The 13,419-nt window shown below is 43.2% G+C and overlaps 1 protein-coding gene across 1 annotated transcript; it reads left to right on the top strand.

The window, feature by feature from the left end:
- Nucleotides 1-1,172: 1,172 nt before the first annotated feature.
- Cdkn2aipnl (CDKN2A interacting protein N-terminal like) lies at nucleotides 1,173-11,791 on the top strand. The gene is made up of 3 exons (XM_020168412.2): nucleotides 1,173-1,455; nucleotides 3,034-3,133; nucleotides 10,037-11,791. The coding sequence occupies exons 1-3, from the start codon at nucleotides 1,217-1,219 to the stop codon at nucleotides 10,046-10,048; spliced, it is 351 nt and encodes a 116-aa protein (XP_020024001.1). The 5' UTR covers nucleotides 1,173-1,216; the 3' UTR covers nucleotides 10,049-11,791.
- The last annotated feature ends 1,628 nt before the right edge of the window (nucleotides 11,792-13,419 follow it).

Here is a 13,419-nt window from a genome sequence, read left to right as displayed (position 1 = left end):
GGACCACATGTACTCTGGCAGGAGTCAACATCTTTTTTTTTTTTGGCACTGGGGCTTAAACTCAGGGCCTTGTACTTGTTAGGCAGGCACTCTACCATCTGAGCCACTTCACCATCTGAGCCACTTCACCGGTCCTTTTTTGTATTGGGTGTTTTTGAGATAGGGTCTTGTGAAATTGCTGGGGCTGGCTTTGAACCCAGTCCTCCTGATCTTTGCTTCCTGAGTAGTTAGGATTACAGACATGAGCCACCAGTGCCCGGCTTCCTTCCAACATCGTTTGGAAACACAGGTGCTGTTGCTCTGGTGAATATCCTTCAGCCGTTCCTTATTTCTTTTTCAATGTAGAGTACAGTCTCCCCAGTGGCTTACTGGCCTTGCTGACACAACAACTACAGCTTCATCTCCTCCATTGTTATCACCCCGCCCCCACCTCCTGTGCAGGATCTGGCAATTGGTCTTCCATTCTCTTCACTCTGTTGCCACGGCCTTACTCCCCTTTACTAAGTTAACTCCTGCTCGTTCTTCAGCTTCCCAGAATCACTTCTCGGATCCCAAGACTGGAGCAGGTCCCTTGCTTATTCATGCTTGTAGCACTCCCGGTTTCTCCTTATTACTTGTCAACGTTGAACATTTCCATTTACTTGAGCAATTATTTCTCAAATGTCTGCCTCCCCTACAAGATGGTAAAATTCATTAGGGCAGGACTTGAATCCCCAACACCTAAAAGTGCCTGGCAGGTAACTCATTGGATGGACTCACTGCAGGTGGCAGGTCCCCACCTGGGCGGGTGTCGAGACCCTCCAGGCAGCTACCCGTACGGGTTCCCAGAAGTGGGGACATCCCTCTGCAGCCCAGGCCTCTGATGCGCTCACGATAGGGCGTTGCCTGGGGAACCCCCAGGGAGAAAAGGAACCCAGCATAGCTCTAGCTCGTGTTCAGCTGCAGACTGGGTGGGAGCTCCCCGATTCTGTGCTTGTGGGTCTCAGTTTCCCCAGTGTTCACCGCAGCGTTGACTCTGAACCGCGCTTGCAGCCCTTGGTTAGACCCACGCCAGGCGCGGCCGGCTGCGGAGGTCCGAGGGGCGAGCTGAGCCCACTTAGGCCTCCGTGCCAGGAGAGGGCGCTCTACGTCGGTCCTCCCGAGCAGTCGCTCTCCAGTGGGGTCCCTCTAGCCGCCCCGCAGTGGCGCGGTGCACGTCGGGAAGGCGGCGGGAGCCATGGTAGGTGGTGAGACAGCCGCTGCAGTGGAGGAGCTGGTCTCCGGGGTGCGGCAGGCGGCCGACTTCGCCGAGCAGTTCCGCTCCTACTCCGAGAGCGAGAAGCAATGGAAGGCCCGTATGGAATTCATTCTGCGCCATCTACCCGACTACCGCGACCCGCCCGACGGCGGCGGCCGCCTGGATCAGCTCCTGTCTCTCTCCATGGTCTGGGCCAACCACCTCTTCCTGGGCTGCAGGTGCGGACCTCTGGCGGCCGGCTTACCCTGTCCCTGCCTGCCGGCCCTCCGCCCTCTCCCAGGGGTCACCCTGACCGGAATCCCGGCCCCAGACTGAACCCGCCCCCAACCTCGGACCGCATTGGCTTGTCCCCCACCTTGGCAACCCCGTGGAAAAATGCTTAACTTCTCTGAACTGTTTCCTCATTGGGTAAATGGGTGGTTGTGATGACTACAATCATTAGACAGTGAAGGAAGCAAGTCCTGGTGGGCTGCAAAGTTGCGTATTGAAATTGAGATTGTCATTTGTGTTACTATTAATAGGCAAGCCGTCGCCTTTGCAGAGTGCATTTGAAGTCCATTAGCTCCTTCACCCACGTGGCAGAAGTACAGAGACAGAAACTGAGGCGCCTGTTTCGTAACCCTCCCTCCCCCCATTAAATGAAGAAGCTGAGGGAGAGGAAATTACATACCTAGGGCCAGTGCAGCTTTTTGCGGACTGCAATCTGTCACCCTTTGCTTTTTCTCCCTGGTCTTCACCTGCCTGGTTCAGAGCAGGAGCCAGCGTCACCACTCTGGCTTCACTCTTAGGAAAGTAACATGCCTTCTTGTCAAGGCCCCAAAGCCCACAGCATCCTGGCTATTGCACCCAAGAGGGCACATGGCCCTTCCAGCTTAAACCAGGTCTTTTGTTTTTGCTTTTGGTGCTGGAAATGAAACTCAGGGCCTTGCATATTCTAAACTTATGCATTACTACTCAGCTACACCCCCAGCTCCAAAGCCACTTGGTTTTGTTTCTGATTAGGATATTTATCAGATATCCTAATATCTGATAATAGGATATTAGGACATGAGAAAGCTATGCCAGGTGCACCCATCCTAGCTAGACACCTATCCCTTTCTGCTTCTAGGTGTCCCTGGGAAATCCTGGATAACAGAACCCAGGGTTTGAGTAGAGAATTGAGCAAATGATACTATTTTCATCAAACCAACATTCTACGTATTTTTAAAGTAATCCGTATTCGTGGCCCTCATACTGTATTCAGGAATATGTCCTGCCAGATGTATGGTGCCTCTGTTTTTGTAAATCTTGAAACATCTGCTCTATTGGCATTCCTGAAGCCCACTGCTGTACCCACAAGCAGGAAGAATTATGTCCTAACCTTGTGCTGAACAAATACAGGTCTTCCCTACAGCATTAAATCAGTCCTTTAAAGAAACCCATACTGTGGCATGTGCCTGTAGTCCCAACTACTGGGGAGGAGGCAGGATTGCTTGATCCCAGGAGTTCTGGGCAACAGAACTAGACCTCATCTCTCTCTCTCTCTCTCTCTCTCTCTCTCTCTCTCTCTCTCTCTCTTTTCTTTATTATTATCATATTTTTGTTGTACTGGGGGTACATTGTGACATAATTCACCCCCTCTATCATTCTTCTTAGAATAGTGTCAACAGTTTTCATTTTTCTGTTTAGACTTCATCTCTTTAAAAAAGTATTCTGCCCTCTGTAAGTTGAGTTTGCAGTCCAGTAAATTGCAATTTCTTTTTAATTCACAGTACCTAGTAATTCTTCCCAGGTTCTTACTTCTTTTTGTTGTGCAGTTACAATAAAGACCTTCTAGACAAGGTGATGGAAATGGCTGATGGGATAGAAGTGGAAGACCTGCCACAGTTTACAACCAGAAGTGAATTAATGAAAAAGGTAAACAGGATAGTGTGTTTGATGAGATGGTACAGAGTTCCTGGTCCCTGCTTTGATGACTTGTATTATTAAATTGGTTTTTGAATGCTCTTGTTTACTGTTCCACAGATCTAAGCCCTTTCATTTTTATTTCCCCACAACTGGTGTAAACTTTTTCATAACTAGAGCATACTTGGTATGAGAAATTGTTGGAGTATGATAAGTTGGTGAAGTAACACATAAAGTCAGTCTTTTTATTTTGTCTAGGAACACTGTTTTTTCTTGTGGTGCTAGGAATTGAACACAGGGCCTTGTTCATGCTAGGCAAGTGCTCTATTTCTGAGCTACATCACCAGTCCCAGGGCACTCCATTTTGTTTCTTTTGCTTGATTATAAAGAAAAAGAAAGTTACCTATTTGCTAAAAAGTCTTTTTGAGGGCTAGAGATGAGGCTCAAATAGTAGTAGACCTGTCTAGCAAGTGCAAAACCCTGAGTTCTAACTCCAGTACTACCAAAAAAAAAAAAAACCCCAAAAACCCCCCAAAACAGCTTGTTGGTAACAAAGAACCTGATTTCTGACCCAGCAGGGGAAGGCCAGAACAGACTTGTTTGGCTTCTGACTTGATGATAAAGTGCTTCACAGGAGTAGTGTCCCAATATAGCTGCTCTCCAGTCTTTAGGGCTTCGTCTGATCTGGGATGGTGGACTTAATACGCTCTGAGCTCTTGCCTAGAGTTGGAATCTGGACCATAGAGCTAGGGCCATGGAGAGTGACAGGAAGAACCCTAGAGGGTGAGGCTGGGTATTCCAGCTACTTTCCAGAATCACCCCTAGACATGTGTTTTTCACATTTGTCCTGGTCTCAGGCAGCAGGATTATTTCCTTGTCTGCTAAAGTTCCTTTGGCATTTATTTACCCCAGCCTCTTTTAGAGCAGACTGTGACCTTGATGGTGCCTAATGGTTTAGTCCTTATAACTGCAAAACCTAGTATAGGCATACCCCTCAGAAGGTACTCAGAATATTCACAATTGACCAAAACAATAAAGAACTTTTTAATTCTACCCTCAGAAACATAGGTAGGCCCTTGTTTCACCCCATTTGGGCTTTTGGGAGGCAGGGCACTTAAAGAGTTCCCCCTTTGATTAGTTTAAGAAATAATCAATCCTTAGCTGCCTAGAAAGCAGTTAAGTCCCGAACTTGATTTCAAATGTTTTTTCTTTAAAAAAGAAAAGAAAAAGGAAAAAAAGGCTTTCTTTTTGTGAACTCAGGGCTTCATGCTTGCAAAGCAGGTGCTCTGCAGCTTGAGCCACACCTCCAGTTCCTTTTGCTCTGGTTCTTTAAGAGATAGGGTCTTGTGAACTATTTGCCCAGGGTGGGGTGGTCTTGAACTGTGATCCTCCCCTTGCAGCCTCCCAAGTAGCTAGGATTATAGGTGTGAGCCACTGCCACCCAGCATGTTTTGTTTTTAAAGTCAGCTACTAATAGGGAGCTATGTTTTTAGCTATTAAACCATGTAAATTGGGAGTTTGTGGCTTTTTGGATCCCCTTATGTAGTAGTTTAAAAAATCTCTTGGGCATTCTTTCTTGGGTGTCCCAGCATGGTAAAGTTCTTGGAGCTCAGCCAGGAAGGAGTTAGCTGCCAGAGTTGTACCCCTGCGGCAGAAGTAGGCAGGGAATGGAGACCAGCCTTCATCTCCTAAGTGCTTGTGGCAGTCCGTCCTTGCTTTTTGTTCCTAAGAGGTTTTGTGCTCTCCCACAGATGTGTTTTTCTTTTATCATTTCTCCATTATAGCTCTCTGTCATATATGTTTTCTGGAAAGGAGCTGTCTTCTTCCCAGTCATGCTAGGTTGTTAGATGTTAGAACACTTTATAACTTGGGCTGCAGATCCTGGGAAGAGACTAAAGAGGTTTGGTATGTTCCAGACATTACCGTTAGACCAGTGTGAAGAACTATGTGCATGTTGGGAAGAATCTGTGTGAACTGTTAAACATGACAAAGGGATCGTGCACCTTGCAAATGTACAGAGTCCGTGCTTGGAATGTTTTTCTTGTCACTGTCATTGCCTAGTGTGAACCTCCAGAGAAAAATCCTGTCGTGAAGTTAGCATTGCTGAGAGTAGTGCTGCCATCACACTAATCATTAGCAGTTAGCTGCAGGAAGGTCATAATCCTTTTGCTTTTTTTGGATTGCATGTGTTACAACTTCTTCAAATAGAACTAATATTTTCTTAGTAACCAAGTTTAATTGCAGACTACTGATGACACTGAAAATGAAATTCAGTTGCTCCTGAAATTGAGATATTTAAAGGGTGCATTGAGTTTTGTCAGTTAAAACTCTTCTAGTGGTGGAGAGCTTTCCTAGCATTCACAAGATCCCACTTTGGGTCCCCACCATCACCAACAAAACAAGTCCATCCTGAGAACAAATCTTCTGTGTCTTGACTGATTGGTGTTGTACTGAGGGTTATCCTCTCCATTGAGAACCCACTGGTAAGGGAGGCACAGGGTCTTCACAGCACTTTTATCCTTTGCCTGCAGTTTTCTCATATAATAGAAAGAAGCTGGCAAACATCAGGTAACATTGCCAGCCCAGAGACAGAGCAGCCCTGATGTCAAACCACACCTGAAATGTCTGTTGTTGAGCTGCCCAGAATTGATCCTCAGCTCTAAAATTAGAGTTTAGTCGGGCTTTAAATCTAGCTAGCAAGTAGAAATGAATCACCTGGCATTTTTGGTATCTCAAAACCAGACAGTAATGACTTAGTGAGCTCTCTAAAGTAAGGTATTAAAAATATTTTGTGGCTATTCTGCATCTTTGGGGCAAGTACATCTTTGTGTGGTTTGTCCAACTTTTTTTTTTTTTTAATCTGAAGAGAAATGAGCATTGCCTTGGTGGGATTTGTTGAACAGTTGCAGTGTATGATTTTTCTTTTGAAAAAAGGGGATTCAAACACAAATATATTTAGCAATCTTACAATTTTTTTTTTGTGGTACTGGGGATCAAACCCAGGACTTTGTACATGCTAAACAAGCACTCTATTGCTAAGTCACATCCCCAGCACTGAACAAACAATTTTGATTACCAGACCCCACCCTGAGGCACCTGCTTGCAGCCTGTGTTTTCTGTGGTGCCCAGCTTACCCATTAATGGGCAATAATTAACATAGCAGCAGCTGACTCAGGAAGTGTCATTGCCATGACTGTCAGAGTTAATATTTCCTAAGTGACGTCTTAATCAAAGAGAAAGAAGTGATTGACTAGAAAACTCTCATTCTTGGCTCAAAGAAAGAAGTATCAACCTCATTATTTAGTACATTTTTCCTGATGACACTTTATCCCAGGTTGAAAAATGGCAGTGTGAGAAGTGACAACAGATGAAACGTAAAAGTTATTTTTTAAGTATTTTTTGTGGGGGTGGGGTTTTGATATTGGGAGTAGAATTCATGGCTTCATGCTTGCTAAGCAGATGATCTACCACTTGAGCCACTCTACCAGCCTGAAATGTGAAAGTTACAAAAACAAGTGAGCCTGCATTTCAAGAGGTTCTCTTTGCCAGGTGCTGGTGGCTCATGCCTGTAATCCTAGCTACTTGGGAGTCAGAGATCAGGAGGATCGTGGTTTGAAGCAGCCTGGGCAAATACTTTGTGAAACGCTATCTTGAAAATACCCAACCCAAAAAAGGGTTGGTGGAGTTGCTCAAATGGCAGAGCGCCTGACTAGCAAGCTTGAGGCCATGAGTTCAAACTCCAGCACTGCCAAAAAAAAAAGAAAAAAGGTCTTCTTCCATGCGTTATGCCCAGTGTTGGCAAGCTTTGAGTCATACCTTGGTGAAAGCAGGTATGTTGTAAAGTGGTAAGTATGGGTGAGTATTTAGAAAAAAAAAATTCAGCCTGGTGTCGGTGGCTCCTGCCTATAATCCTAAGTACCACAGAGGCTGAGATAGGAGGATCACAGTTCGAGGCCAGGCTGAGCAAAAAGTTAGGGAGACTCCCATCTCAACCAATAAGTGGGCATGGTGGCATGCATCTGTCATCCCAGCCATGGCAGGAAGTATAACATGAGGAACATGTCCTAGGCTACCTGGGCAAAAAGTAAGATCCTCTCTCAAAAATAACCAGAGCAAAAAGGACTGGAGGTGTGGCTCAAGCAGTAGAGTGCCTGCCTCAAAAAGGCAAGGCCCTGAGTTCAAACCCTAGTACTGTCAAAAGAAAAAAAAAAATTCAAGCTTTCAGACGCATTAAATTAGAGGAGGTCTTACATCTCAGGATAAATGTTCAATTGAGCTACGTATCTTTTTGTTTTGCTTTACTAGAAATAGAAGCTAGTAAAGCTTTCTAGAAAAGCTGTGTCAGACTCCAGGGACCAGTCTTATCTGATGCTCAGGATGGGTGGATCACCTGCCAACACCTTGTGGGACTGTATTTGCAGCATCCCAAACCAGTGGCAGCTGTTATGCTCTGGTCATCTGTGTTTCTCCTGTTGGAAATTTGAGAGATGGCTTAGAGATCTTTCCCCTTTGGACTGAAGATAGTTTCTTTAGGTGATAGTATATACTCCTGAAAGGAAAAAGATTTCTCATAGTTTGCTTTTGCTGACGACTTTTAGCTTTGCTAGGAAATAGGTCATACCTTGAAATCTCTGATTACTAAAAAGACTAGATTGATTCACTCACACTGCTAAATGTTAAGGAAATCCATTCAAATATGAGGTGACAGCCAAAGTGATTTCTTCACACCCTGCTTAAAAGTTGTCCAGAGCCAAGTTTAAATTTACCAGAGGTGCTAGAGAGTACCCAGAGAGAATATATCTGCTTCAATTCATCACAATTTGAAGACATGCTTTTACAGTTTCTAATAGTGTGAACTCCAGAAATATATAACCTTCGAATAAATACCCTGACTCAATGTGAAATGTTGTGAATTACTACCTGAATATGTGTTTAATTTAGAACAATAAGTATTTGTGGGATTCTTCTTTTAGATCCCTTCACTGCAGAGCATGACAGGAAAAGTTGCATTTTAAGTATTTCTGTTACTATTTTTTTAATTTTTATTTTATTCATATGTGCATACAATGTTTGGGTCATTTCTCCCCCCTTCCCCCCGCCCCCTCCCTTACCGCTTGCTACCTGGCAGAAACTATTTTGCCTTTATCTCTAATTTTGTTGTAGAGAGAGTATAAGCAATAATAGGAAGGACCGAGGTTTTTTACTAGTTGAGATAAGGATAGCTATACAGAGAGTTGACTCGCATTGATTTCCTGTGCATGTGTGTTACCTTCTAGGTTAATTCTTCTTGATCTAACCTTTTCTCTAGTTCCTGGTCCCCTTCTCCTATTGGCCTCAGTTGCTTTAAAGTATCTGCTTTAGTTTCTCTGCGTTGAGGGCAACAAATTCTATCTAGTTTTGTAGGTGTCTTACCTATCCTCATACCTCCCTTGTGTGCTCTTGCTTTATCATGTGATCAAAGTCCAGTCCCCTTGTGTTTGCCCTTGATCTAATGTCTGCATATCAGGGAGAACATATGATTTTTGGTCTTTTGGGCCAGGCCAACATCACTCAGAATAATGTTCTCCAGTTCCATCCATTTACCTGTGAATGATAACATTTCGTTCTTCATGGCTGCATAAAATTCCATTGTGTATAGATACCACATTTTCTTAATCCATTCGTCAGTGGTGGGGCATCTTGGCTGTTTCCATAACTTGGCTATTGTGAATAGTGCCGCAATAAACATGGGTGTGCAGGTGCCTCTGGAGTAACCTGTGTCACAGTCTTTTGGGTATATCCCCAAGAGTGGTATTGCTGGATCATATGGTAGATCCATGTTCAGCTTTTTAAGTAGCCTCCAAATTTTTTTCCAGAGTGGTTGTACTAATTTACATTCCCACCAGCAGTGTAGTAAGAGGGTTCCTTTTTCCCCACATCCTCGCCAACACCTGTTAGTGGTGTTGCTAATGATGGTTATTCTAACGGGGGTGAGGTGGAATCTTAATGTGGTTTTAATTTGCATTTCCTTATTGCTAGAGATGGTGAGCATTTTTTCATGTGCTTTTTTGCAATTTGAATTTTTTCTTTTGAGAAAGTTCACTTGGCCATTTCTTTATTGGTTCATTAATTTTGGGAGAATTTAGTTTTTTAAGTTCCCTATATATTCTGGTTATCAGTCCTTTGTCTGATGTATAGCTGGCAAATATTTTCTCCCACTCTGGGTGATCTCTTTAGTTTAGAGACCATTTCTTTTGTTGAGCAGAAGCTTTTTAGTTTTATGAAGTCCCATTTATCTATGCTGTTAGTTGCTGTGCTGCTGGGGTTCCACTGACAAAGTTCTTGCCTATACCTATTAATTCCAGAGTATTTCCTACTCTTTCCTGTGCCAACTTTAGAGTTTGTGGTCTGATATTAAGATCCTTGATCCATTTTGAGTTAATGTTGGTATAGGGTGATATACATGGATTTAGTTTCAGTTTTTTGCAGACTGCTAACCAGTTTTCCCAGCAGTTTTTGTTGAAGAGGCTGCTTTTTCTCCATCGTTTATTTTTAGCTCCTTTGTCAAAGACAAGTTGGTTATAGTTGTGTGGCTTCATATCTGGGTCCTCTATTCTGTTGCAGTGGTCTTCATGTCTGTTTTTGTGCCAGTACCATGCTGTGGTTATTGTTATTGCTTTGTTTCTGTTACCATTGTAAATTGTGAACATTTATAGATTGCAGGTGTCAAGACAGGAAAATTAGGTTCTGGCTTTCAAATGGATGGTATGGTCAATGTTTTGCTGAATTTTCTGTGTGTAGTAAATATTAATAATTTCTGAGTATACTTACTTTCTGGATAGTATGTAATATTGTATCACTGATACATTTTAACTTATGAAGATGAATTTGATCCACTAGGCTTCATGACTACATAATCTTTTCTTGTTTCCCCAGCATCAAAGCTAAGGCAGAACATTTCCATCCCTGGTGACAGGCATAGAAAGGAGGCTGGAATGAGTGTGACTGACCACAGCAGCTTTTTAAGATTCCTGATATTACCAACATAGAAACAGGTGGAATGAAGAGGAATCTGTCTACATGGGCTTTAAAAAGTCTTCATTCTTCCAGTAGCTGTCACTGTGAAAGTATGCATGGATATTTATGTATTTATATTTTGCATACTCTAAGATGATTTCATCAGCATTGTAGAAGCCAAACTTTTGTTTAAAATGTCTTTTTTTTTATGTTGATGTAATTGTTTGGATTTTTCAACAATGTACCTTGAAGTGTGATTCTGTTCTTTGGCCTTTTTTTCCTATTGAGGCAAATTAGATTCCTTTATTTCCTTATTTCTACCTGGAATGTACACCACTGCCACACATACTTATCTTTTTGTAGGAAATGAGAATCATATCATAGGCCTAAGGTAACCCGTGAGCTAGCTCATGGGAAGAGACAGCCTCCAAAAAAGCATTTGGCCTTTTAATAAATTCATTGAGGGCTGGGGATGTGGCTCAGTGGTAGAGCACTTTGCCTGGCATGCTCAGGGCCCTGGGTTCTATCCCCAAGACCGCAGACAATAAAAAAATAAGTGAAATTCATTTGTAGGAGATTCATTTCCCTGTGTCTCCCAGGCTGCTGAGTAAAGCCCACAGTCTTTTTGTTTCGGGAGGGCATCTGAGCTTTGGTCTTTAGACATGAACTGCCTTGCACATAAGCCTCTCAAGAAATACTTTGCTGGGCCTCGGTGGCTCACACCTGTAATCCTAGCTACTAGGAGGCAGACATCAGGAGGATCGCATTTTGAAGCCAGCCAGGGCAAATACTTCATGAGACCCTATCTCGAAAAAACCCATCACAAAAATAGGGCTGGTTGAGTGGCTTGAGGTGAAGGCCCTGAGTTCAAACCCTAGTATTGTTAAAAAAAAAAAAAAATTGTAGCGCAATCCTGCATTGCTCTGAGATTTTGGTATTACTAGTCCCCCTTTTAGTTAATGTATCTGTTCCAAACTGCCTCCGTTTCTTTTATTTAGCCCCACCATAAAGTCTGTACCTCCAGATGTAGATAGTAGGAGGGGCTTCATTATGGGCAGCATGGGTCCTCATTGGCAGGCACTGTGCTTGGCACTGGCAATTGTGGCCAATGAGACAGAAGCCTCTGCCTTAGCATAATCTACTGGTGAATATGGATAAGAACAACCAGAAGTGAGAAGTAGAGCTGGGGAAGTATGGTGTCTGGGGCAGGTAGGTGGGATAACACTCTTGCTCAGGGGTTTAGAGGAAAGCTAAGCAGCACACCTTGTATGGGCCAAGCTTCTAGCTCTGTTCTCCTTACTGACTGGTAGGATAGACCCCAAGTGGTGGCAGGATCTGTGATATGTAATCTTCGACAAGCTACTTCTCTTTCACTAAGCCTTGCCTGGAAAATGGAGATCGTTAAAGCACCTACCACAGAGATCTATGGCAAGAATTAAAATCGTAAATGTTAGGGGGCCAAACAGTGCTCAGTGAGCCGTAGTTTCATCCTCTCTTCAAATGCAGCCTAGCTTTTTGCCATTCTGATTATTTGTGCAAATATGAGGCCTAAAAACTCAAATTATAAAATGTAAAAGCATCAGTATGATTGTTCACTTTAAAAATGCATTGTTAAGTTTCTCATGGGTTTTATTTTCTGTATATTAGCACCAATAAAACAGCTTTTCTATTTTATGAAGTTTTTTCTTGCTGAACTCAGGGCCTTGCACTTTCTAGGCAGACACTCTACCACTTGAACTATACCTCCAGCCCTTGTATGAAGTGTAAGTTGTGGAATGATTCTCCTCTAATCTCCCTTATTTATATTGCAGTGCTAGGGTTCAAACGCAGGGCCTGCTACCGCTGAGCTACACCCCCAGCCCTATCCTTGAGTTTAATTTTTTGGAGACTTCTGTAGTTAATCCACATTAAGTTTTCTAATTAAATTTTGTAATGGTTTTGTCTCCGTTGTTTCTTCAGCTTAAACTGCCTGTTTTTCTTGTCATATTACTTTTACAACTGTGGCTGTTTCACCTCCAAAATTAACCAGTATTACAGATTTTATTCTCAAGAACTTCTGAAAAGGAAGCAGCAAAGAAATGTAAATTTTTGTTGCAGCATTGCTCGTGGTGTAGGTAAAATGGTCACCATCAGCATTGAAAATGTTCACACATCTGAGCTGCAAAATTCTGGCTTCATGTATGAAGCAGATCTGCCCAAGATTTGGGGTGAGAACAGGTGAGATCATATGAAGGGACATAGTGAAGTATACCTTTCAAGTCGTGACTAGGAGGTGGTCTTTTCTGTTAAAGACACATCTTAGGCTTGTGAGGAGCAAGTTTTATCACTTCAGGTGCTCTGTTAACAGTGATGTACCCAATACTGAGTTACACCGGAAAAATCTTTTCTGAAATATCACTTAGTCGTTGGTCCACCCGATCCACCTTCTACCTTACCAGAGACAAGGATTCCCTCTGAACGTCCCCAGGAACTTATGAATCAGGACTTATGTGAATACTGGGCAGAATCACTGCCCATCCTCTGATGCTCTTTAGTCTGAGGTAAAATGTGTACTGTCCACGTGAAATCAGATTTCTATTAGCCTAAAGGTTGCCTGTTTCTTTAGCTCTAAAAACTGCTGGAAGAAAGGTGCTGGTGGTTATGTCTATAATCCTAGCTACTAGGGAAACAGATCAGGATGATGGTTCAAGGCCAGCTCAGGCAAATAGTTTGCTAGCCTCTGTCTCCAAAATCTGGACACAGAGTCCCACAGAAACCAAAGACTAAAAGAAAAATGAGGCTGAGTTACCATTAGATTTGAGCTTATCTTTATATAGACCTGGGTATGTGAACCGGTTTTTTCCTTCACAGTGTTGACAGGCAGCGATGCCTCTTTAGAACATAACCAAGCTGGCCCCATTTGCTTTCCCAACCTAGGAGGCTAATTAACCAAAAAATATCACTGAATATGTATGGCCTTCCAACCAGTGTTGGATGAGCAGCAAAGAGGTCCTTGTTGAGCTGTATGGGCCTGGTGGCTAAAGCACTTGCTTTGCTAGTTTGTTTGCAACTTTTTAAAGTTGGCATCAAAATTATCCTCTTCAGCCTGCATTTTCCTTTTTCTTTGACCATTTTCTCACAGGAACGTTGACTTGTCCACAGTAAGTGTGAGCCAGCAGATACTTCCTTTCTGTTGAGCTACTTTAGCTTAGTGCAGGCATCTGCAAAGTAGGGAGTCTAATTGTTACTGAAGGAGTCAGTGGAAAACTAATGTCTGTGAATGTACCTTGCTTCATTCCTGCCCTGGTTTCTTCTGAGGCCAT

The sequence above is a fragment of the Castor canadensis genome, chromosome 16 (assembly GCF_047511655.1).
Source record: "Castor canadensis chromosome 16, mCasCan1.hap1v2, whole genome shotgun sequence".
Lineage (NCBI taxonomy): Eukaryota > Metazoa > Chordata > Mammalia > Rodentia > Castoridae > Castor > Castor canadensis.
This window is presented reverse-complemented; position numbering and strand designations above follow the sequence as displayed.

Excerpts from the sequence above, each read along its gene's own strand:
- Cdkn2aipnl (XM_020168412.2), top strand. The coding sequence starts at position 1,217 with ATGGTAGGTGGTGAGACAGCCGCTGCAGTGGAGGAGCTGGTCTCCGGG. Across the intron at positions 1,456-3,033 it reads CACCTCTTCCTGGGCTGCAG|TTACAATAAAGACCTTCTAG; the intron begins GTGCGGACCTCT and ends TTTGTTGTGCAG.